Source organism: Apis laboriosa, unplaced genomic scaffold (assembly GCF_014066325.1).
Source record: "Apis laboriosa isolate Shangri-la unplaced genomic scaffold, ASM1406632v1 scaffold910_cov157, whole genome shotgun sequence".
In the NCBI taxonomy this organism is placed as follows: Eukaryota; Metazoa; Arthropoda; class Insecta; order Hymenoptera; family Apidae; genus Apis; species Apis laboriosa.
In genome coordinates, this window is record NW_025224749.1 from 13,726 (window position 1) to 39,947 (window position 26,222).

Here is a 26,222-nt window from a genome sequence, read left to right on the forward strand (position 1 = left end):
TTATTATTATTATTATTATTATTATTATTATTATTATTATTATTATTTATATATAAAATAATATATAATTTTAATATAATTCTAATAATTATGACATTATATTTCATGTTAATCTTTAATCTTTAATAAAATGATAAAATTTCTAATATGTGTATATAATAATTTTTAAAAATACATTTTTTTTATTATTCTTAAAATAATAATATTACAAATTAAATAATTTATTATATATATATAATTGTATAGTAATGTGTCAATTACCTTTTTAGATAATATTTTTCTAATAAGAAACGAATATAAATAATATATAAATAGAATAATATATATAATATATCGGAATATATATAAGCAGATAGCAAATGCAGAATCATCCCCACCACTTTCTGAAACTGCTTCAGCCAAACGAGTTTCTGTGTTTCTTTTTTTTTTTTTATATATATCTTGTCAAGAAACAGTTGATTCTCGAATCAGGAATCAGAAATCAGGAATCAGGAAACCTTTTTATTTTATTCGAATCGAGGAACAAGTAAATCAAAAAAAACTCTTTTATGTAAATCCTCTTAGAATATCTATTTAGAAGAAGCAGTCAATTAAAATTCGAATAGTCAAATAAATAAATAAAAAAAAAAAATAGATTAATATATAAAATTTTACAAAATTCTATCGAATTATCAATTTTATCAAATTTCATAAAATTTCACTAAATTTATTCCTTCTAAATTTCATTTTTCACCGAAAAATTGTAATGAAATTTCAAATTCTATTGAATTTCATCGAATTCCCTCAACTTCCGCCAAATTTCACCAAAAATTTATAAAATCCTATCAAATTGTCTCGAACTCTACAAAATTCGATTGAACTTTCTAAATTTCCACCAAAAAAAAAAAAAAAAACAGAAAATATTTGCATCAATCTGTTATCACGCACACGAACGATCAATGGACGAGTAAAAATCGACGCGGTGCATCGCGGTCACGGTCTTAGATCCGATTGACGTTTAGAATACGCTTATGTTGGAGCCGGTACGTTGCCACTGGCGATCGGTCCCAGCAGTAGTGCGCTCGACAGCGCGCAGAACGGACCCATCTGCAATCGTCACTTCTTCGTCACTTCGGGGTCTAAGAAATCGCAATTTCGATCGTTTCAACCCGTTATCGAAGTTGATCATGCACGATAAAAAAATACCCATCTAATCGTGGTATATCCTCGATTTCGTAAATCGATTTGATAAAATTTGTTGAAAATTTCTTATAAATCTAAAAATCGGATATAAATTTTTAAAAAAATAGCGCGTACGTAAATGTGAGAAATTGAATTTCGTGAAGGAAATTCGAGAGTTTTTTTCTTTTTTTAATTGGAAAGTAGGACGTCCTCGTGGCTGGCCGAGAATTCGTAGACGACGAATTGCTTGATGCCTCTTCTTCCTGGTATTGAATGGTGGACGAACGTAAGTTGTTCATTTTGCTGTTGGGGTAATTGTTGTTGGTGTAGTTAGATGAATGAAGAGTACTGCGAGTGTGTGTACGAGTGTGTGTGTATATGCGTGTGTATGTATGTGTGTATATGTGTGTGTATTCGAGACTATATGAATAGGCATAGTCTGTTTATTGGCTGGTGATATTACTACTTCCTCTTTGATATTTTCTGTACACGCGAGCTACCGGGTTGTTGTGTGGTGTCCACATTCTAAAACAATAAAAATTAATTTGTCAAGATTAAAGAATTAATGGAATTTATAGTAATTTTTAGTCGAATAATTGTCCAATTGTATAAATTTGATATAAAATAATTTCTTAATAAAAATGATAGATAAAAAAGTTAAATAATATTAGCTTGTTCGAATATTTAGTAAAATACTAAAAAAAAATACTATTTTTAATAATTTTATAAATAATATACATAATTCTTATTATTAATTTAGGAATTAGATTAATTTATATTTGGTTTCGCTTTGAAATAATTTTAAGATTATTACAGAAATTATCAATAGTATTTTGAATTAATATCTTGAAAGATTACTGAAATGTAATGAAATGTAAAAATGTTTAATAACTTGCTAATAAAATTTTATAAGCTATAATATGTAAATTTCATAAGCATAAAATATATTTATTTAAAACAAGTAAAAATTTTATAGAAGCTTATTATTTTACTTCAAATATTCTTAATTTATTAAAAACTTATTAATATTTATTAGAATTTATTAATATTTAATAATAATACATTGTTATTCTAATCATTCAAAAAATAATATCTACTTTGTATCAACATTCTAACATTTCATTTATATTCAAGTAACTTTCAGTAACAAATAAATTAAAAGAAATTTATCAATTCCTTTTTAAATATTATTTTAAATATTATTTTTTAAAATAATTGCAACGATAATTTTACGAAATGATATTGAAACTAATTAATTTTACATTATATATATAATTAATTAATTTTTAATAAGCATAAATAACCTAAAGTAGTCACTTACATTCTATTTTTTTTTTTTTTTTTTTTACTGATTCTCAAAGATCTGAAAAAAAATTTCTATCAAAATAAACATATATAAAATTTACAAAATATATACAAAAATAAAAATCTCTTCGAAAGTATCTGAAAATGAAACATAAACGAGGGATATTAAGTTGCACGAAGTATTGATATTTATTTAAATTATGTAAATTATATATAAAATTATGCAAAAATAAATAATGCAATATTTCTTCGATTTTATAATAATGATATGAAACAATTGAGTTCATCTTTCGTTTTTCTTTAAAATGATTAAATTAATCATTTAAACTTTAATAATAAATCTTTAAATCTTTAATCCGACATTCGAACATGTGGAAATAGAAAAATTTCTTTCGCGAAAAAAGTGCAAAATGTTTGTGGCAAAATGTGCAAAAGTGGGCATTCATCGATCACGTACAAATTGTCCATGCTTGTCCACGTCGATGCGAACAGTGACGCGTGTTCGAGGGTACTAATAATGTAATTTGTGAGTTCCTTTCAATGCTCTCGAGAGACTTGGCAGAGTCGTGGCTAGAGCTAATAGGCAGAGAATTTTTAATAAAGTGTTGCTTTTCAACGAGATCGCCCCCGACACGACATTCGGTGAATTTTAAAATCTTCAATTCTTCTCCGTCATTTTTAAGAGAGTAATCGTGGCCTCGACCGATCGTGTTTCCAGAAATCTGTGTGTATATAACGAAGGGGAACGATTGTTGATGTTTTATAATTCTGAAGTTTGAGATCACTTTTGATACTTAAGAAAGAAAACGATTTAATTATTAAATTGTAATCGAGTATCGTTTTCCTTTGAATAAATTTTTAAAATTAAGAAGTAAATTTATGTATTTTTAAAAATCAATTCCTGTTTACCATTTTTAAAATAACGAGTCATGGCCTCGAGTAATCGTGTTTCCGGAAATCTGATAGGAAATGGAGAAAAAAGTTTGATATAACCTTTTAATATCTATATATCGAATTATTTATTTCATATTTTTTATATTTTTCTGAGATTGGGTCAAAATTTATGATACGATAGATTAAACTAAATTAATATAATAATATAAATATAAACTAAATTTTGACTAATGATAAATATTTTTCTATACCATAAATCTGGTAATAAAGGATCGGCCATTAAACGATCGATTTTATGATGATCTACTTGAACACATCAAAGGGATATATTGCAACCCTTACTGTTTAATGGATAAGGATATGCAACATTTTCTATCCTTTTATAGTGTAGCTATCATATTGTAATTGGTTAGAAGAAATGGGCAAAATTTACGGTTGAATTGTTCAATTCCTGTCCACCATTTTTTAAGTCGGAGAGTAGTGGCCTCGAATGATCATATTTCCGGAAATCTAATAAAATGGAGCACAAAGAAATTCGAGTGAACGGTACATTCTCTTCAGTATGTCAAAAATAAAAATTTAATCATAATGAATACAGATACGTTAATGAGCAAATTTTTATTTACGATGAAATTTGTTATTTCTTATATATTTTTTACAACGAATTGTTTTAAGCGAATATTTTTTCACTTGTACTTAACATATGTCTCATATTTATAATATATTGTGCATGTTGTTAAAATTTTTACATTCGATTCGTTTATTTCCAATATTTATTTAATCCAGACACATTAATTCTTATGTCAAATTATTGAAATTATTAAATTTCATTAATTCTGTAAAATCTATAATAAATGACAAACATCATCTGGATCTAATAATCTTCTGAAGAAAAGATTAATCAAATTTTTAATTTTACTTTAAATAAATAAAATATCTTGAGTATTCGAATATCGATGTAATAATTAATCAAAAATCCAATTGTTTGCGATAAATTGTTGCGTCTAATTGTTTTGAGTGACGCATCATTCGGATCATTGATCAATGACGCAGATCGGACCATCGTGGTCTCTGCCATCCAGTGTTAGTAGTGACGCGTGTCGCGGACTACTAACAACGTAATTTGTAAGTTCCTTTGAATACACTCCGGAGGTGCATACGGAGTGGCACAGAAGGTATAATAGTTATTGAATGCACTTGACCTGGTTCGACGGTGTCGATGTTATCGCGTTCGTACATATATATATATATAACAGTGAAAGCGCAATCGAAATCGAACACCTGATCTATTCATCTTTCTTTTTTTTTTTTTTCCTTTCCCTTCTAGCGATGAATCGGTGCATAGCTTTCAGCTTGCTCTCGATTTCTATGTACCTTTCTATCGTTGCGTTTTATAGATTTATAATTATTCTGATCTACATCTACTCTTTATGAGATAATAATTGAAATTCTTTCTAATTTCTTGTCGTTGAATTCTTGACATTTTTCTTAATGCATTTTGTTGGTATTTTAATTAACAATTTCCTGTAACGTAATATAAAAAAGTTGGCTCAAAATATTCTGATTTCTGGAAAATATAAAAAAAAATTATGATATATTCTATATTTTACATTGATCGTAGAAAATTGTAAAATTTTTTCCTCTTTCACTTTTACTTAACCCTTACTATTTATAAGAGAAACCTTGATTAGTAACATCGTAAAGTGATTTCTTAGTTTTCTTAGTTTCTTAGATTCTTTAGTTAGTAAAAAAGAAATTTTATCTTCTGTAAATCTTTATATTAAATTTATAAAGTACCATAAAATAAAAGGAATCGAGAAAAAATAATGGTTAAAAAATAGCACAAACTTTGAAGTATACCTCTTATTATTTGTAAATCTGTTTCAAAATGGATTTGTTACGGATCAACAATAATTAGACCGCAAATGAAAAATAATAGCATAATTAATAGGACGAAATTTAATAATTATGAAGGAAAATTTGAGTCTTCTAATCTTTTTAAATAAAAAAAATTATATTTTATTAATTAAAATCACGAAATATTTCTATTAGCACGAGATTTATCCTAATATCAATCTTTTTAAAAGATTGTACAACATCTAAGAAACTTTTAGAATTCACTAAAACTTAACTACTTTACATCCTTGATAAAATCGACTTAAAATGTTCAACAATAAGCATGATATTTCATTGCTCGTAAGAGAAACTCGTAAATTTGCATGGTATTTGGTAACGGTCGCCATTGTGTTTTTACGTAACGATGGATTTTACTTATTGTTGGAAATCTATGTCAAGAAGATTTGCAGACCGATACCGCGATGAGAGAAAGGAACATTGAATTAAACTTAAAGAATTTTGCCAGGAAAAGATTTATGTATATAACGAATCATTCGAGTAAATGTTTCATGAATTCATTGAATTATGTGCGGTTGAATGTAACAAAATCAATTTAAATTATTTAGTGATACTATCTCGATGAAAAGTTTACATCTGAAAATATCATCAATGATAATTCTTCGATGTGAGGCCATAAGAGACTCCAATGTAAAATCTCTAACGTAAATATTTATACTACATATTATGTAAGATACAGTAATTTCCTATGTACTTTTACGTACGAAAATAAATCACGTAGAAATTGTTTAAACGAGATAAAATTTTCTAATGCTAATTTAATTAAAACAAATAACTAAGTAAAATGATTAGATCACACACGATATTCTACAGTCTTGTATTATATTGTACTAAAATTGTAACATAGATTTATATTAGCTGGAAAAATAAAATATACGTATATATGTGTGAATTTATTGTATAATCACGATGTGACAATTACTCTTTTACCATATTGAGCATAATGTCACGTTTGAGATGACGAAACTATAAATATTTGAAATCGAGATTACCAGATGCACGAATATTACCTTTTAGTTTTATAAATATTGCTTATTTTAGAACACAGTAATATGTTGAGTAATGCCACGAACGTATATTATTTTATAAGGAAATTCACAATTTAAAAATACTAATTTTAATTTGTACATATATAAAATATGATAAATTATGTATGGAATTCTTAATAGTACTCTTTGATAATAATCAAAGTTTCAATGTTTTTTTGAATATAATTCTAGAAATATTTTTTGCAATTGAATAAATATGAAAAAAAATAATTGTTCATTTATATTTAGACACGTTTAAAATTTTTATTTAAAAAAAGGAAATATTAAAACTTTGGGAGTTGATTTAATATTCTCTTAAGTAAAAAAATGTTTCATGTACAGAATATTCGAAAATGTTTTTTCCATTTCATCCAAATATTCTCTATATTCATTATATTCACTTTATACGTTTTATTATATCAATGAAAATTTAAATTCTTTTACATATTAATCAGTATTAGAATTTTTTCATCTTTATATATGTATATGGAAAAGTAATTCAGGCATACTGACACTGTTTCTTAAACTTTTGTTATCTAAATAATATTGTACTGAATCATCGACAGTCTCTTTAATGTCATGAATAATAGTTTATTCTACTGATAGTGATGATCTAATAACTATTCTCTAAAAGCATTGACACGTACCTCTTCTATTTCAATGTTTTTAAGAACTTTATATTATTCAAAAATTAGCATTCCTTCTAAGTATAAATTTTAATTCTTATTATATATGCTATCTTATTATATATGTTTATATGTTTTAAGATAAAATTTAAAATTTAATATTCGATTCTTAACTAAGAAAAAGTTCATTTTCTTTTATAATAAATTAAAAATGATATATTATGACATTAAAATTTAATTTATAATGTTATCAATTATAATTCACTAATTGCAAAAGTGAATTAGCTTGTGTGCATATTTTGTTATCAACGTTTCTTATTTTTATAACGAAGTAAAATACTTCATTCATTCCATTATAAACAATCACCATTCTCTTTTCCTTATTTAAGAATACACAGTCCATTAGAAATACAAAGAAAATTCTATTTACAACAGATCCATATCTACTCTCTAAATCAAACTTGTAATCTCTAATGAATGCAAATGTCAAATAACTATTATATATATTCTCTTAAATTTACTTAAGTAAACTGAATTTCCGTTTAAATTCAAATTTAATTCTTTTAAATGGTATAATTATTTCGAGTCATCATTGCTGAATAGTCATTCATTATAATCTAAACTGTAATTATTAATATTTTATTTGCAATTTTTTTTCGTTTAAATTAAATTAAATGTTTCCAACGATTGTGTAAATATACTAAATAATTCTTTTAATTAATAATTCAATTTATTTTTTTATTTTATTTTATTTAATTAATTAAATCCTGATAATTTTTTGAAATTATTAAAATTTTTTTTATGTTTCTAATAAATCTTTAGATATAATGGACATACATTTATGAAATGTAAGAACTTTAGATACGATCTTAGTAATTTTTTTTTATCATGGAATAGATAGTTACTTGTAAAATGATTCCTCGAGTTGTGCAACTCTAATCTAGTTATTATTATTATTAGACATTTGCTCGTGTAATTAGTTGATTCTATTACATGGATGTATTTTAATATTATAATACAGATTATTTTCTAAAATCGATTAAATTGGAATAATACTCAGTTTTATCTATAATTTTTAATTAAAACGTAATAATTGTGTGCAAAATATTCACAGTAATTGCAAGCAATAAAAAAAAAGAATGAAAGAATACAAGACAAATCTAGTTCCTGATTATTTTTAATTGTTGGAAATTATCAATATTTTTCGAGATTTTTACTACAAGAAATGTGCGATGATGCTTTCTTTTTATTCCATTTACACGCCCTTTTATTATTTTATTATTTTTACATGATAATAAAATAATATGACTATTGATAAATAAAATTGATTTAAATTACGATATATCAACGATTACTCATATTTTCTTTTTATTTCTCTTCTATAATATATTGTATTTAAATCACAATCATTGATCTAAAATATTTTTTATTGTACAACAATAAAATATTATAAATAATTCTATAATATAATTCTAAAATTAATTTTTTAATTATTATAAATCTTCAAAAATTTTAATCTGAATATTCATAAGTATTTTCTCTCCATTTCCTTTTTCTTATCTATTACATTTTTTATTCTTTCTTATCACTTTCAATATATTATTCATAAATTTTTTTGTCAATCAATTCTCAGTACACTTCTCTATAGATTTTCATTTAAAAGTTTTTTTAAAAACAAAAAAAGGATTATTTTTCTCGTGAATTTGTTTATCAATCGATAATAAAAAAAATCACTAATAAACAAAAATATGTATAAATGTATAGAATGTTTTGGTCACGCTGCGCCAATTTTAATGCCATTTTTGCTCGTTCACAGCACCGGCCACATAATCAGATAAAATGGATAATAGCGGAGATTTATGATGGCATACACACATATGCATATATATGTGATTCAATATAATTCTTTTGAATCGAAGCTCCAGACAGGTTTCTTATTTATTTATTTATTTATTTATTTTCCACAGCAAAGTATGTCAATTGCAACGAGTAACGATAATAATTATTGACATATTATTGATAGGTTGCAATGATTGAGAAAGTTAAATATTTTATACAATCTTTCAAAGTAATAAAAATTTATTATCCATCTTCTTGCAAATAGTTATATTCAAAAGGGTTAAAACTGAAAGAACAAAAAATTATTTAAACACATTAATAGTTTGTATCTATTCCATTCGTGAACAAAGAAAATATATACATTTTTATAAAAGAAAATATTTTAATAACTAAATGAAAATCTATTTGGATTTTGGTTTATTCGAATTCTGACCTACATTTTATTTTTTTGTTGATCAAACAAATACAGAATTTAGTATGAGAGTATGATACTTGCCTCGCGAGATTCCATATGCAATGCCAATCCTTGAATAGAAAACGTGTCGCGGGTTACTGAGCTACGATGCTTCCGTACTACTTGAGTTCTCCTTGTTTCTACGAACCTCGATACATTAGGATCGATTAGGAAAAACTTGTCCTTGCTCTGGCATAAATGTTTCTCTCAAACTGGTATTATCGATCTTCTTTTTAATTAGAAATCCCACTGAAAATTTAAAGAAAGAAATTAGAGAAAAATTCAGAAAGTCTTCTAAAAACTTCTAAACTCTTCTAAACTTCTAAAAGTTGATTATGCGTCTACTTAGAGACATTATCTATTTATTACGTAAAAGTACAATGAAAACTCTATATCAAAAATTAATGCAAAAAGCGATACAGCATTTCAAGAATATGATCGAATACTGTGTCAATAAAAAAGAGAAAAATAACATGTTAAACAGTGCATAAAATAATTTTAAAATTATTATATTATTCTCGATTCGATACAGCAAATTTCTGAAAATAATTACGCTACTCGATCAGACGGACACGTTTCTTGCGCGACCACTATATGCTTCCACGACAAGTCATTGTTTGAACGCAATTATTTAATAACCATTATGCGTTCAAACTTTTGAACCTCGCGTGCAAACTTTTTTTATTTCATTCAATTTTTTCCAAATTGAAAGAATGACAGAAACAAAAATAAAAGATGGGGGAAAACGAAGAGAAATAGAATCTTTCAGGAAGAGAATACTTAGCACTCGGACTCGTCCAACAAAGTCCAACGCTGCACGAGTTATGCAATTACATTTGTAATGGGCCAACATTCAGCTCCGACAACGCTGACAATTCGTGGTAATTACTGTGTCGTATCTCATAATCTATTGCCTCGTCTTCTGTAGATATGTCTTCTGAAAAGAAACGGAAGAAACTACCCCAAAATGTGATACTTTTCGAACGTATTTTGATTATTGCAAACAAAATGATTGAATTCTTAATGAAAGAGATTTGGATTTATTTTTTATATCGAAAATAAAGCTATAAACAAAGTTAATACATAATATAGCTTTAGATGCTCTAAAAGTATCAAAGTAAGCCCTCAGTTTTACTAAAGTTTCCTAAAAATAATATTTGTAGCTTAATTAATTGAAAATAATATTAATCAAAATATGACTCGACAAATTTAATATAAATTTAACATGTGAATATTATTTTTAATATAATAATACAAGGTGTAATTTACGCGAAATTTCAGAAGCTGATTGCACATTTGTTTATGAATTATAATGAATTTTTTAAATAGAGCAGAAAATAAGCAAAATGGAAATTTTAAAGAATATTAAATTTCGGATGTGATTTATACATAATTATATTCTATCACATTTTAGTCGAATAATTAAAAAATTTTTAAATAAATACTTTCCAAAATTAATAGAAATCTAACTTAATTTAAATTGAATTTTTACTTATTCATTATGTATGCCTATTTTTTGAATTGAAATAAAATAAAACAAGATTTTTTTTTATTAATATTTTAAAAATGAATGTATAAAATGATATTCACAATACAGAAATAAATAAGATAAAAATAAATAAGATAGTAATATTATATAAATTTTTAAATAAATAAATTCCCGATTAAACATTCGCTTACTTCGTTACATCCTGTATTATACATTTTTTTTAAATTAATTAGCAATAATTATGGATGGAAAATTGCTTTAGTAGTTCTAAATACTGTTATCTCATCGCCGATATTAAATCGTAAATACAATGGATTATCTTTTATAATACGTATGACTAATTAATCGTTATAAAACTGCTCATAAATAGTTGGAATTTGAGAAACGTAGAAAAGTATTTCAATAGAATGTGGATATGAATGAAACTTTTGTATATTTTAATAATAAATATTCATGACTTTGAAAACAAATTTTTACTAATCACCATTAATAAATAGCTTGTATAATTTGCATCCTCACAAATAGACTATATATTATTGGTTTAACTGTTATTAGTTTTATTAGTTTACAATAACCTTGTCCTTCATTAACATAATTTCTTGCGAGTAAAAATTTTTTTACAAAAAATAATTAATTTCTTAATATCTCGATGGAAAATTTTATTCATTCATTTCCTACGATTTAATAAATAATATACGATAAGTTATGTAAGTGCAAAAAAAATCCTGACTATTTTGTAATTCTTGGAATGAGCACAGTGCAAAATTAGCGTTCTTTAAAAAAGAATTATTCAATTTTATTGATTTATGCAAATGATGAAGGTATTTAATTAATCAGTTTCATATGTTTTTTTTTCATATATCATTTTTTATATGTTTTTATATACTGTAAATTATTAAAAATGTACCATCTATTTATATCATCTTCATTTGTAATAATTGAAGACTAGACATATAAATGGCAAATGCTATGAATAAATTAAAATTATTGCCTTTAATTTTTTTTTTACAATACAGGATTTTTTTCATAATTAATAAAATCTTAGATTATTAAAATAAAAGATATATCAGAATAATGTGACAAATTTAAAAAAATCATTGACGTGTTTTTTTAACGAATGAATAATATTTTGATAATCAAAGAATCGTTTTCTTAAAAATTTTAATTTTAATAGATGTAAGATCTCTTATGATCCACTTTCAATTTTTTCTTCTTAATTTTCAATTGAATATAATAAAGATATTCACTCGTTAAAAATATGTATTAATAATTCTAATTTTATGTTATTTTATCTAATGAAATTTAAATAACTGTGAAGTTGGCAAGCCTGATTTACTCAAGAGAAAGGTTACGTTAAATGGAATTTATGAGCAAAAAGAAAGGAAACATAAAGTTTAGTTTTATGTTTAAAAAAAGATATTTGTATAGCAATATCATAATCATATTCAAATTAACTCCTCGAGCATTATTCATTATTGAAAGTAAATTCTCAAAGATATGAATTTTTTTATTACTATTTTATATAATTATTATTATATAATCAAGATTATTATAATTATTTTATTTCTATTTTTTAAAAAACTGTTATATTATTGTTACGATATTTTAAATTAATAAATTCATTTTTACAATTCATTTCATTTATACAATATTAAATTCCTATAATTACATAAAAGAGTTTCTAAATTATATAAAATATAATATTTATAATTTTAATTAAGTAATATCTAAATGCTGTAACAAGAGCGTACAAATACTTTTTGCAGCTGTATTGACTCCATAAACATTGTGAAAGCTAACATTTCCATTCCAAAGTATAGAAAGTTTTTAGAATTTTTGCATCACAATGTAACCAAAAAGAGAAATTGCTACATAATTCTTTCTGTTTAATACAATCTAGTCATAAAAAAAAAAAAAAAATGAAAAAATCATAAATCACACTCTGTTATAAAATTACTAAATTGCAAATTGCTAAAACCACAAAAGTTTTTCTATATTTAATTAATAAAATATAAGAAAGTTTATTGTCGCCGAAGAAGATGTAAGAAATTTGAAAAATGCTCTTTCGAACTAGTATTTTTTTCAATGTTGTTCAATTAACATTCTTCAAGTCTCCGGAAACAGATATCGCGTTGCACATAAATATCATCCCGACCTTCAATTCGTTATGTCACCATTTTGCGGTATAGAAGGATATATATGCAGAAATTTATTAACTTTTGTATCTCGACACATATCTTGATTCATGTATTTTTCAAAAAGAGTTCTGCAGGATTTGTCTTCGTGGTCTCGTAATCGAGCTATTGATTGCTGTAATCCCATGGAGAGAAGTCATGGACAGTTTCCTTGTGAAAACGCATGGTATTTTGCTTCGTGGTAACAATTGTTTCGTAATCAAGTAGAAAATATTTATGTCTCGTTGATGTCTCGTTCGATTTCAATAATGTTTTACATAGTACTTCGTTCGATATTCGATTGATGTCATGAATAAATTGGGGATATATTTATGTATTTTTTTAAATTGAAAATTGGAAAATTAGAAAATTTAAGAAGATTAAGAAATTTATGTATAAAAATGGAATGGAAAGAATTTTATTTTTAGATGATTTTAAATGCATATAATTTTGTATGTTTTGTATGTTTCGCATATTGTTTTAAAAAACATATATGTATCTACTAAATCACGAATTTCATAGTTTTATTTTTTTATGTATATTTCTTATCACCATTATATATTATCGTTTAATGTTTATTTATAATTGCCCCTCAAAGAAAATAATTGTCTGATTGTCTTGAGAAACGATAAATCACAATAATTAAAATGATTTTAATTATATATATCATAAACATATTGTGATTATCCTATCATAATTTATAATTGTTTGTTTTGATTACTTATCCTGAATTAGAAATAAGTGAAAAAATCGTTTCATATATAAAATCTTACATTTTCAACTCTTCGAGATTAATATAATGTAAAAAAAAAAAAAAAAAAAAAAAAATTACAAGAATACTCTGATTATTCACGACACCTGATAAAATGTGATATTTTTAACATAAAACTAATCGTGTCAAAGAGATGTATATTTATGTAAAAAAAAAAAAAAATGTTTTCATATGCATATTGCATATGTATATTATTGGCACATCTCGGCAATTTTCACGTAATATTTAAATATAAATAAATAAATAAATAAATATTTTTCACGTTTATAATCATAAAATAAACTCATAAAGCAAAAAATTGAAGTTTTATTTTAACTTTTTACCGTTTACATTATTTTTCACGTACGTTATTAATTTTGCATATTTTTTTGTGATATTTTTCAAAAGCATGCTTTTCGATCATGATAACGTTATTTGATTCGTAGGTGATTAGACGAGTGGCAATACATGTTGTAAAATTAAAATATTTCTATCGAGATTGTTTTTAAAAACAAACGCACGTTATCCGAGACTGTACACTATGGATTGCTTCTTGAACTTCGTACAAGCGACACTGTTATCGTTTGTGCGTTTGAAAACATTCGGCATTAAAAGATTGGCATAAAAGAAACACAAAATTCAAACGAACAACGCGGTGCGGAATGGCATTTAATCGTTGCTATGAAAATTTTAATATTTTACCTTATTTTTGCGCAATTTAATTCCATTCGAACATAATTACATAATTTAAAAGTATCGTTCAAAATTCTGTTGGAAAATGTTGTATGAACTATTATGACATAATACAAAAGTATTACAAATTATAAATTGTTATCATATTGTTATAAATTATATGAATATTAATATATTGTATTATAAGTATGAATATTGTCTATTTTATTTACTGTACATTTTTAACACTTTATATCGAATTTCTAACATATATAAAGTTAATATAAATTACATTACATTATTGTATAACAAGTATCAATTTGAATTAATATCGTATATCCTTGATTATCTGGTTTAAGAGATAAAGGAAGAGAAATAGATAGGAAGAAAAGATGTATTTTATATGCAAAATAACCTCATCATTTTAAAATTCTAAATAAAACAACTTACACACAATAGAATTAATTATTATCTATTATAATTTCCATATACATTATAAGCATACAAATCACCAATTATTTTCAAACAAACGAGAAAATTTTCCATTCCGTTTTCATAATTTAGATATTATGATGAACAAGAAAACAATGAATAGACGTAATATAAATTTAATACAATAATATACCACTGTACACATTATAAAATTTACTAGAATCAGACTTCAATATTAGGTTAACGTACAATAATTTGAATAAATTTTGAATAAAATATGTCCGATATTTGAATAATCAATTGCATCTGATACGTAACGTAAAATTATGTAATCTTGTCATGTTTAATTACCATCCCGGTTTCCGTCTCACGCATCGATTTGAATTATTCATTTTCCACGATAAGAAGGTATGTAAGTACGTCACGCAACCGTTTCAATCGATATCTTTCCATGACATACGACATCTTAATACTACAGACTCTATTTCGATCGAAATTATTCGATTCCGCTATGTTTCGTTTCCTATGATCGTTGTAAAAGTATATTGTAATCAAAAGATAATCGAAAAATGAATTAAACATGAGAGAAGGTTTGCTCAGAGAATCGAGGACCATGATTCCGAAGGCTAGACAATAAACGATAAAACTTGGAATGAATTGTTTTCCCGTTTCTTTCGTAAATGTTTTTTTCTTTTCATTAAATATGCGATTTTTATAAATGTAATAAAATAATTTTTTAAAATTCCAATTAAATCCAATAAATATTATTATTTTTTTAATTATTGTATTATTATTATTTGTTTATATTATAGTATTAATTTAAATTAAAATATAATTAATTTAATAAAACAAATCTTTAAAATCAAATGAATTTTCTTGTTAAAAATTATATTTATAATTTTATTTTAGTACGAATAATTTTCTGTTTATTTTTTTTTTTATTCATTTTTCAAATTATCATTTTATCTTTTTTTTAACATAAATATCATTTCTTTTTTTTTTTTATTTCATATGTATATTTTGGCCGCCTATTGATCCTTCAAACCGGAAATTGACGTACAATAACGAAACATACATACATACCGTGCGACGTATGGTGTGAATTGTAAAACCGTTATGTAAAAGTCATGACATTCGTATTGATACATCGTGCACTGCCAGGGTTACTGTTTCTTGTCTACTGTCAATAACGAAGCTTTTAGAATCTTTAATCTTAAACATCCTCATTCTTAAAATAGCATACTATATATATTCATGAAGCAATTATGTTATTTATCAAATAATAAATTTACAAAATATTATTCTTAGTTATTAAATATTGTACTAGTGTAATATATAAAAAAAAAAAAATAATTTTGAGACCCCTATTCATTCTTTCTTGATAATTCAACTAATATTAATCTGTACTTACTCAAATATTTCCATAAGATTTTACATGATTTGAAATGACAATGTTCTTCCATTCTATTGACTAATGATAAACTCTGTCTAACATCATTTTTAAATCGTCACACGTTAATCTTGAAAAGTTAATCTTATGCTAATGAATCCTCTGACCAAGTTTATTCGAATATTCACATCTATAACGAGTTATTAACTCTGATCGTATATGGAAAATCAGCTGACGTATTGACGAAGCAAAGTTGGTCATCTGCAACGGTATTGCCACGAAATAAATGTGTCACTGATCGATTCAGTGAAATTCGACGCTTCTTTTATGACGAACCTCAATTACGATACGAACTTTCTTTCTGTCTGATTGTTCTCAATATTTTTATCAATTAAATCAACAAATTGCTACGTTAGCATTATGGAAATTTAATTTCATCGATCTTAAATCGTTATCTTAAGAGAAAACAATTGTCTAATTAAATTAAAATTTGTGTGATTATGTCAAATTTTATATAAAATTATCTTATTTGCAGTGGAAATAAAAACTATGCAACGGTAACGCGGTGTTATTAAAAATATATCAGATGCTTGATGCATTCTTAACATTTAACTGGAATACGTTGTTATTACTTACGAAATTCTTGTATACGAGTGACCATTCTTCGAAAATAACAAGATGATGTTGATAAAAAGTTTTTTCCGGAGGATCATCAAAGATTTCCGGCACAAGGAATTGTTACCTCTTAAAATGATATTCTTCGTTCAAGCATCGAGTATGTATTTAAACGTTATATAATAATTATATTTTTATATATTATCAAAAGTAGAATCTAAAAATTTGTTCGATTGTTTCTTAAATGTCGTAATCCATTAATTATTAAATTATTTTCTTTATCATTAATATTTATATCTAAATAATATTAATGATAATATTTTTTGTTATCGATATATTTAAATCATATTTCATAGTCTTTTCACATACAAAAACATTATTAATTCCAAAATTCCATTGATGATATTATAAGTCTTATTTTTGAAATAGATTCACTATACTTCTTATTCTTTCCTCAACTTTGTATTAATTTTCTTTTCAATGTGTACTTTTTACTTGACCAAGCATCAAAGATTTAATTTTTCTTTTTTTCTTTTTTTTTATTTTTATTTTTTTTAATAATAATTATGTAGTCTTGAATCATCATTTTCAGCGCTCTATGTACTTTATCCATACTTGACGATACACATGAGGGAGCTCGGCATAAACGTGGAAGAAACTGCCATAATGAGCGCCATAACACCAGTGATTGCAATGGTGATGCCACCCTTGGCTGGAATGGCCGCTGATCGTGTTGGAAATTTCAAAGTAAAATTTTATAATAAATTTCCACTATAAAACTTTTCAATTTAATTTCAATTAAACAAACATCCCCATAATTGTTTTAAAATTAAATCAATTTCCATCAACTATGTCTAATGAAAATGAGATGATGTTGAAATGAATTGTTGTTCATCCAAACTGAAACAACAAATCTACTAATGTTCAAAACGTTTTCATTCAGATTTTGCTATCCCTGTTCTCATCGTTCGGCGGAATCGCAGCCCTTTTATTGTTGCTCGTACCGATCGGCAGGATAACCGTGGAATTTCCGAACAAGGTCGTTATGGATCTTGGATGTACGGGGAATAATGGGTTGCTTTACACCATGAGCCAGAATCATCCTTGCGAGACGAGCTTGCAACCCAAGATCTCCACTACGATAGAGAGTTGCGGGTAGGTAAGGGCGCGTGTTCGAACGATTTTATTAAAATTAAAAGTTTAAAATTAAGAATTTTATTTATTTATCCTAATGGATCGAACGATTCTTCACTTTTATTTGAAAAAATTTTTATTTTGATGGATGTTAAGCCTTCAGATCAACAATATTACTTGAAAAATTTATTTTCAAGTATCATTATCATTTATTTGATTTGAAATGTTATTTTAATTACTGAGAAAAGATGTGAAATCAATTTCCAGTGAAATCAAATGGAAATTAAATTCGAGTAAAATTTGCAACTGCTATAAAATTGGTTTTATATACCAATAACCAATTACTTATTAATAGTGTTACTAATAATAAGTGATTAGCATTATTGTTGAAAATCTATTGTAAAGGCATTAAAAAATAGTTAAAGAATTAACTAATTATTACTTTCTTTTATGAGATGCTTTATAATCTCTATTATTGTAATTGTCGAATATTAAACTAACATAAAAATGAATAGTATTGAAAATATAATTCTTCTATATAATAAATATAATTTTCTATAATATAATTCTTTGTTGTAATTTAAGCTAATATTTGACATAATATTTAACAATTAGTTTAAATTTGTTGATAATTAAAATTTTTTTATACAAGATAGTTCGTAATTAACGATACAGGTTGATTTCTCGAAAAAAAATAATAAAATTTTGTTATCTAATGCTTTGTTTTAGAATAAAACAAGTTTAAAAAATTTTAAATGTAACTAAAATTAATTTATTTTCCATTAAATTAATTACGATTAGATAAGTAAGTAGAAAAGTACTCTACATATAAAAATAAGAAAAAAAGAAACAAATTTTTGTTTCATTGTTTAAAATTATAAGAAAACTGAATTTGAAAATATCCATTATACATTTCTTTGTACACGTTTGATTTATGAATATGTAACTATATTGTATATGTTCAATTTTCTCAAAAATAAGGATTCCAAAGAATCTTTGTTCAACCTTCTTTTGCTTATTTTACACACATAGAATAACTTATATAACTTATATAATTCATTCGTATCTAATCGGGAATAGTTAATGTTAATGTTGTAGTTGAACATTTTTCAAACTGGTTTTAAATTTATCTACTTTTCAAATTTGTTTCAAAAACGAAGCATCAGATGAAAAATTTTTATTCCATTCTTTTTTTCGACTTATTTTTTCTCGTAAAATTTTTTCGTTCAATTATGAACTACCTTGCACACAGAATGAAAATAGACGCTTAATTAAAAACAATCTATCTTTTTATAGTTACATGTGTCGTCTAGACGTTCGTAATGACACCGAAGTGCAGTCAATTTTATCATCAAAGCAATATATGATCAAACGATACAACGTGGAAACAGCTAATTCCTCGTTCAAATTTTCAATTGCTCAAAACGAAATGCCACAGGTATCATTCCAATAAAAAATAATACTGAATTTATGAAAATACTAAATTTATTTCGTCTATGTGATTGATGATTGAATTTAAAACTTTTCATTTTAATTATAAATTCATTTTAATTATAATTAAAAACAAAAGTTAAGTTTACTCTCTCCTTAGAAAAATTTCAATTTAAATTAATAAAGATAATTTTGATCGATGAAGAAGAATAAATTAAAACTAGTCAATTTTTACAGGAAATAGAAGAAGATTTAAGAGAACACCGGAAGTTGAGGAACAACGAACACTTCAAGACATCGATTCGACAATTGTCTGCCAACGAGTATTTCTTTCCATCCAATCAGATGTACGAATTCTCGTGCAGTGTGTCTGGTTTTATAGAAGATTTTGAGATATCAACTCTAAATCCTGCCATGTCGAACAGGATCTATGAGAACCGTACTCTTTGCACTTTCAACCCAATTATATCTCAAAAGGTAAAGTGAACATACATCAATATCATAAATATTTAATCGAGAAAAATGAAAGATGGAGTAATTAAAGAGAAATTGAAACAGGAAACAAAACAGTTACAGAATAATTATCAATTTAAATGTTTAAACTCTTTTTATGCGTATAACTTTTCATCTCTACGATAATTTTATTATTTTTTATATTAAGGACAATACCAATCAGACGACAAATTATCACTCGTACAAGTCAAAATTAAAAATCTTAAAAAGCACGGAAGAGGATCGAGAGAAGAAACGACAAAGATATCTATCGGAAGAAATAGCGTGGACGAACAAAGAATTTCAGAAGATCACTTGCGGAAATCCCGATATGGAGACCGACCGAATAACTCTGACCCTACCACTTTTTAATTACTCTTTAAGCTCAGAACCTTATAAAATTCTGAACACGGAAGACTGCAGTAAAAGGTGCATCGTTACTGCACCTCGTAGCGATATGTGCTCGAATACAAAAATGGTGATCGAGTATAATGTTGGGATGACTTTCTGGTTATACTTCGCCATTAGAGTGTTCATCGGTGAGTATTGCTTAAATATATAAGAAATGATTAACAAGATAAATCAGAAACATTAATATAATGTTACAATTATATATCTTCATTTTAATAAAACAGAATTTATACTTTCCTTAACGTATGATTTTTACTTACAGGTGTTATTGGTGGAACAACTTTCGCCATGTTCGAGGGTGCAGTAATCGCCATATTGCGCGAGCAAAAGGCTGATTATGGGCTTCAAAGGATTTACGGCAGCATCGGTGGTATGATATCATCGCCCCTCTCTGGACTTCTTATTGATTATGCGAGCACTGGCAAAGGTTACACTGATTTCAGGTAAAGATTAATTTTTTATCTTGAATTATAATTATATATTTTATAATAGAAACTTAATAGAGATAAAATATAATTTTGTTTTCCTTTGCATTTAGAGAAATTCTTATTCGATTTATTGCGCATTTTTCAGGCCAGCATTTTATCTATACGCGGCTCTAAAGCTGATCTCAGGGGTGCTAATGCTCGCCATTAATTTGGAATTCAAATCACCCGCCACAAATGTCGTTCGCGATGTTTTCACCGTGCTAAGGAACATAGAGGCTGCGGCGCTCTTCATCGCCTGTTTCATCCTCGGTAAAAATCTCTGCTTTCCTTTTTATGATAATTTCACTTAAGGTTAATAAACGAGTTATATTATTGCATTCCTGAATTCTACGAAACCTTGTAACAACATTTGAAAAAGTGTACGCTCGAATGAATTGCGCAATCCTTGTCATTACTCGTTTCCGCCAATCTTTGACATACTGAAATAACGAAATTGCACCGACATTGACATTCCTCGTCGATAAAACAAAATTATTATATAGTAGTAGTACGCGAATACTCGAATACAAACACGAAAATGATATTTCTCACAATCCATAAAATTGAATCTATAAAATTTGAAAAGATTAAATTTAAGATTTCAAGAAAAAAATTTTTTAAATCAATTCAGAGAAAATTTTTCCAATTAAAATTAGAAAAAAGTTAAATCGTTGAAACTTCGAATGTAATAAGTTCCGATCAAGGATCGATTACGATTATTAGAAGCGTAGAATCTCCTTTAAATTGCATTTTTATTGATTCTGATACGACTTCCAATTCCCGAGATATCGTCGTGTAAAAGGAAAAAGTAATTTTTAATCTTTTACTATCTTCATTCTTATCTCTTATTCGGGTCTCTTATATTGTCTCACTGACCTATCTCAAAGTTCAGACAATAAAAACAATTCCTAGGAAAACATAGCACGCATTTCCAAGAAGAAACATAGTTAATGGTTTATTCATAATATTTGCCTTAAACATTCCAAATATTTTGAGTTTTTATATCTTGGTAATCGATTGAGATATCGGGATAAAATAAAAAGTGGCTTCAATGCCAAGGTTTTCTTTATTTTCCGAACAAGGCAAAATTTGATGAGAAAATTTTTCCTTTCATATTTTTTTTTTATATGAAAACTTGGTGAATGCATGATCTGAATGCAATGGTCTGTTATTGCGACATAAAGTGCAAATTAATTTAATATATATGTTTTACATAATACAATATATTCTCTCTATATTAATTGAACATTTAAAAACATTCTAGCTTCATAAAATTCCTAATGAAATTTGTCTAATGACGATGTTAAAATATAAGACAAATTTTTTCTTACACGCTCGATTGAAAAATGAAATAAGAATTACGATATATTTGATAATTTTTCTTCCACCATGATAAATATTTATAAATTTTTCTAAGAAGTTATTTAAAAAAAAAAAAAAATCTCAATGAGCTTGACGTGAGAACCGACGATTTCCACCGAGATAAATATTTTTTTTCTCCCCCTCCACAGGAACCGCTTGGGGATACATCGAATCGTTCCTCTTTTGGTTGATACAAGATTTAGGAGGATCAAGATCACTCATGGGTATCACCATAACCGTAGGCGGTATTGCCGGTATACCATTACTGGTACTATCTGGCCCAATCATATCCAAGATCGGCCATGCCAATGTACTTTTTATAGGCTTCGTTTTTTACGCCATAAGACTTTGCGGTAAGCAATCATATTTAATTCTTACGAGTTCTCCTCGATGAAACGTACGACTCCCTTTTGCGACGAATTTAAAAAATAACTGGTTATTAGCGACTTTATTTACACTTATTTTACATTAACGAATTAAGATTCGACGTGAAGATAACTTTTTGTTGTATCCGAATAAAAGGATGAGGAATTCGATTTTAGTGTGTTTAATTGAAGTGCTCGTTTAATTATGCATTCCCTATTTAGGGTTCAAGAAGATATTATTCTCTGGCAAAATGTTTTCCTTGTTAAAAGTAACTTTTTTGTTTATTAAAGATAATTTTTTTAACACTAAATTCACATTCAACTTGTATCTTTGAATGATTTGTCTATATCATTTTACAGGTTATTCCTTGATATACAATCCTTGGCACACTCTTTTCTTCGAAGCGTTAGAATCCGTCACTTTATCCCTTAGTTTCACCGCTGCTGTTACTTACGCGGCAAAATTATCCACTACTACCACCGATAGCTCGATACAAGGATTATTAGGTGGTGTTTATTACGGAGTTGGTGAGCAATTTTCTCTTTCTTTTTTCTTTTTTTTTCAAAAGAAAAAACATTGCAATTTGTTTTTAATTTACGATGACAATACCTGAAAAAACAAATGTTTATTAATAAGATGTTCGATATTCAAAATCCTGTAGAAATATAAAAATATAAATTTCTTGAGGCACGTAATGATAATACACAAAATAGTAGATCCATCCTTATACCTCTTCGAAATAATCTTCGATCAAACTTATTATTATACAACTTTATTATTATTCAACTTTATATACAACTTATACAATAAAGTATAAGTACCATAATACCTTATATATCGTTCATGTTCACTTTGCACATTTTACACGCGTGAACTACACGCTCCTCTAATAACAATCATCATTTAATACTCGCAGGCAAGGGTTCAGGAAGCTTGATCGGTGGATACCTAATGAAAGCCTTCGGCACTCGACCGACGTATCGAATCTTCGCAGTGGTTACTCTGATCACGGGTATAATGTACTACATCTTCAACGTGGCTTATCTGAAGAAACGGCCGCAGGTGGAGGGGAACGACATAGTGAAAAAGAAACCGAAGAACGTGGAGAATCAAAATGGTCTCGAGAGTGGAATCATAGAGATCGATTTGGAAGAGAAGAAACGTTCTAGGGACGAGAACGAGAAGAACGAATCGAACAATTTAACCGGAATCGACAATCAAGCGTTCATCAGGGAACAAGATGGCGTCAAGTGTTCGAGGAAGAGCCAACGAACGAATAATATAGAGGCGATTAATAACGCGAAGAATCTCGATAAAATTGAGAAAATGCCAGCTGACGAGAGTAAAAAGAAATTCGGCGCGAAAAGGTTGAAGAAAATGCAAACTGACGAGCGCGATCGAGCGAAAGAATGCTCGAAACAAAATGGCAGCGCGAATCCGAGCTTGGAGAGCGATCGATTTAGGTGTAACGTAACCGTGGAGAAACAACCGGAAGACAAGAAGTGAAGAAAATCCCATTAAATGATCTCGATACTCTTTTTCTTTTCTTCGTTCCTTGTCACGAAACGATTTTTATACCGTTAAAGGTATAAAATACAGGTATACGAAACGAGATGGTAAGAAATGCGGATGGAAGTATAGAGGAGTTTGGTGTACATGTATATATTTTACAATATGTAAAGTTTGTACACGTGATTAGAAGAGATTGTTGAATCGAAGAGATATAGCGTTGTTGGTGATTATTCGAATGTATAGAATTCCTAGTCATTTGAAAAGAAATTTTTTCATTTCGTTTTTATATTGTTTATATATTGTGTACCAAGTTTTTATATTATTGTTTATATACAAACATAATTAACGACGATTATGTGGAAAATATATTAATTGTAAAAATTTAATTATTAGGGATGATGATGATGAGAAATGAGTTTATTAAAAAGTAAATTTTTTTCTTATCATAAAATATTCTAAGAAAGAATCTTTTAAGAAAGAAAATATTATTTCTAATATTTATTTAAAAGTATTCTTATTTAATATTTTCTTTCATTCTTTCTTTATATGGATTGTTTTAATATAAGCATATTTGAATTAACTTTTCAATTAATAATTATATATTTGAATTTATAATCGAATTCTATTATTGTTCGAATAATTACAAATAATGTTACAGTATGATGATGATGGAATGATCGTGAAGATGTTAAATTTTGTTTATTCATAATTTGATCATGCTCGAATATTATTCGAGATTATTTCGCAACAAATAGCATCGTGCATGTACTTCACGCAATATCGAATTAATTTTATTATACTTTTTTAAATATTCGAGAAATCATGCAAACATATGTAACTGTGTAACATTTTATGTGTATTGAACTTAGGATAATGTAAAATCTCTATTTTATAGTAAAGGATGTTATTTTTTCTTAAAGTAACATTGAAGTTAATATATTACGTTTAAAAATCATCCATAAATAAGATAGTATTTTAGAACTTTTATAGATGCAGTTAAGTTTTAAGGATGTAACGAATATAAATCTAAATCGTTAAATCGTTACGTAGAAAATTCCAAAATTCATGTGATTAATATTGTTAGAGATTATCGATTAAAATGTGTTTTCTATGCTTCTATTTTAAAAAAAATAATTTCACGTAGATATTTTTTATCACTCATAATATTGGAATTTTGCAAATTAAACCTAAAAAAAATTATAAAAGAATCCTATATAAAAGTAGAACATTGAAAACATATTTAATTTACAAAACGTGATTGCACAGTATTATGCAATACCTATGTTATTATTTTTACAAAAAATATATTTTTATTATTAGATATTAATACTAAAAATGTGATATTAATAATTTCCTTAAAGAATATTGATAATTATAATAGTTTAAATGAAATTAATAGAAAAATTATATTTAATCGAGTTGATAAATATTATTTAAAAAAAAAAGTAGGTAATAATACTAAAATACTCATAAATATGAAATAATGAAAAAAGTACTAGAAATATTATAAATAAATACTAATATTAATAATTTAAAAAATATTTAATATTACAAAGAAATATATTTACGATACCAACTAACTAACTAAGTATTGCAATTATTTTCTAATTGAAAATATATTAAGATATATTCAAATACCTCTAACAATATTAATTATAAAATAACCATTTTTATAATCTTATTAACACGTTCAATATTTTTAAAAAAAATTGTATAAAATTTTGCGCAATAATAATAAATGAAAACGAAGTACGAACTAAGAAAATCTTAATATACATAATTGACATAAAGCACATTAGAATTGACGAAAACGTTGTATAATAAAAAATGTTAAATAAGAAAACAATGACAATTCTTCAAAAGAAACATGTGATATAATTATGCAAATAGCGCGTAATTACGAATCTTCATAATGTATTATAGTTACATCGTTCACGAGAAGGATAAAAATACAAAAATATCCCATAAACCGAATACAAAAATAAATGAAAATACAAATAATCAAAGTTACTTCTCCATTGCTCCCATTAAATTTTTTTGTGTAATGTAATGAACATATACTCTTTCATCTATCGCAAAATATCTTCGTTCAACAGCCCAATAGCGAAATTTTTTCATGTTACTTATACATCAAATCCCAATATAAATAATAAACAATACCTATTCGATAATTTAAGCATTCGTAATATATTATTTGCTCATAAAAATTCAATTTTCTAGTAATTATTTTATAATTCTGATAGTTTCTGATAGTTTCAGCAATGATCTCAAGGTCACCATTCATCGTTCGATTCCAACTTTGA

The 26,222-nt window shown here is 26.1% G+C and overlaps 1 protein-coding gene across 2 annotated transcripts; it reads left to right on the plus strand.

The window, feature by feature from the left end:
- The first annotated feature begins 1,081 nt into the window (after positions 1 to 1,081).
- Positions 1,082 to 24,277, plus strand: LOC122719615. 2 transcript variants are annotated; one of them, XM_043945574.1, is made up of 12 exons: positions 1,082 to 1,447; positions 16,665 to 16,904; positions 17,337 to 17,491; positions 17,688 to 17,899; positions 19,175 to 19,316; positions 19,547 to 19,786; positions 19,971 to 20,340; positions 20,475 to 20,655; positions 20,786 to 20,949; positions 22,191 to 22,394; positions 22,767 to 22,934; positions 23,324 to 24,277. In XM_043945574.1, the coding sequence occupies exons 2-12, from the start codon at positions 16,808 to 16,810 to the stop codon at positions 23,911 to 23,913; spliced, it is 2,523 nt and encodes an 840-aa protein (XP_043801509.1). In that variant the 5' UTR covers positions 1,082 to 1,447; positions 16,665 to 16,807; the 3' UTR covers positions 23,914 to 24,277. The 2 variants fall into 2 exon arrangements, with proteins under 2 accessions (XP_043801509.1, XP_043801510.1); XM_043945575.1 differs by lacking the exon at positions 22,767 to 22,934.
- Positions 24,278 to 26,222: the final 1,945 nt, after the last annotated feature.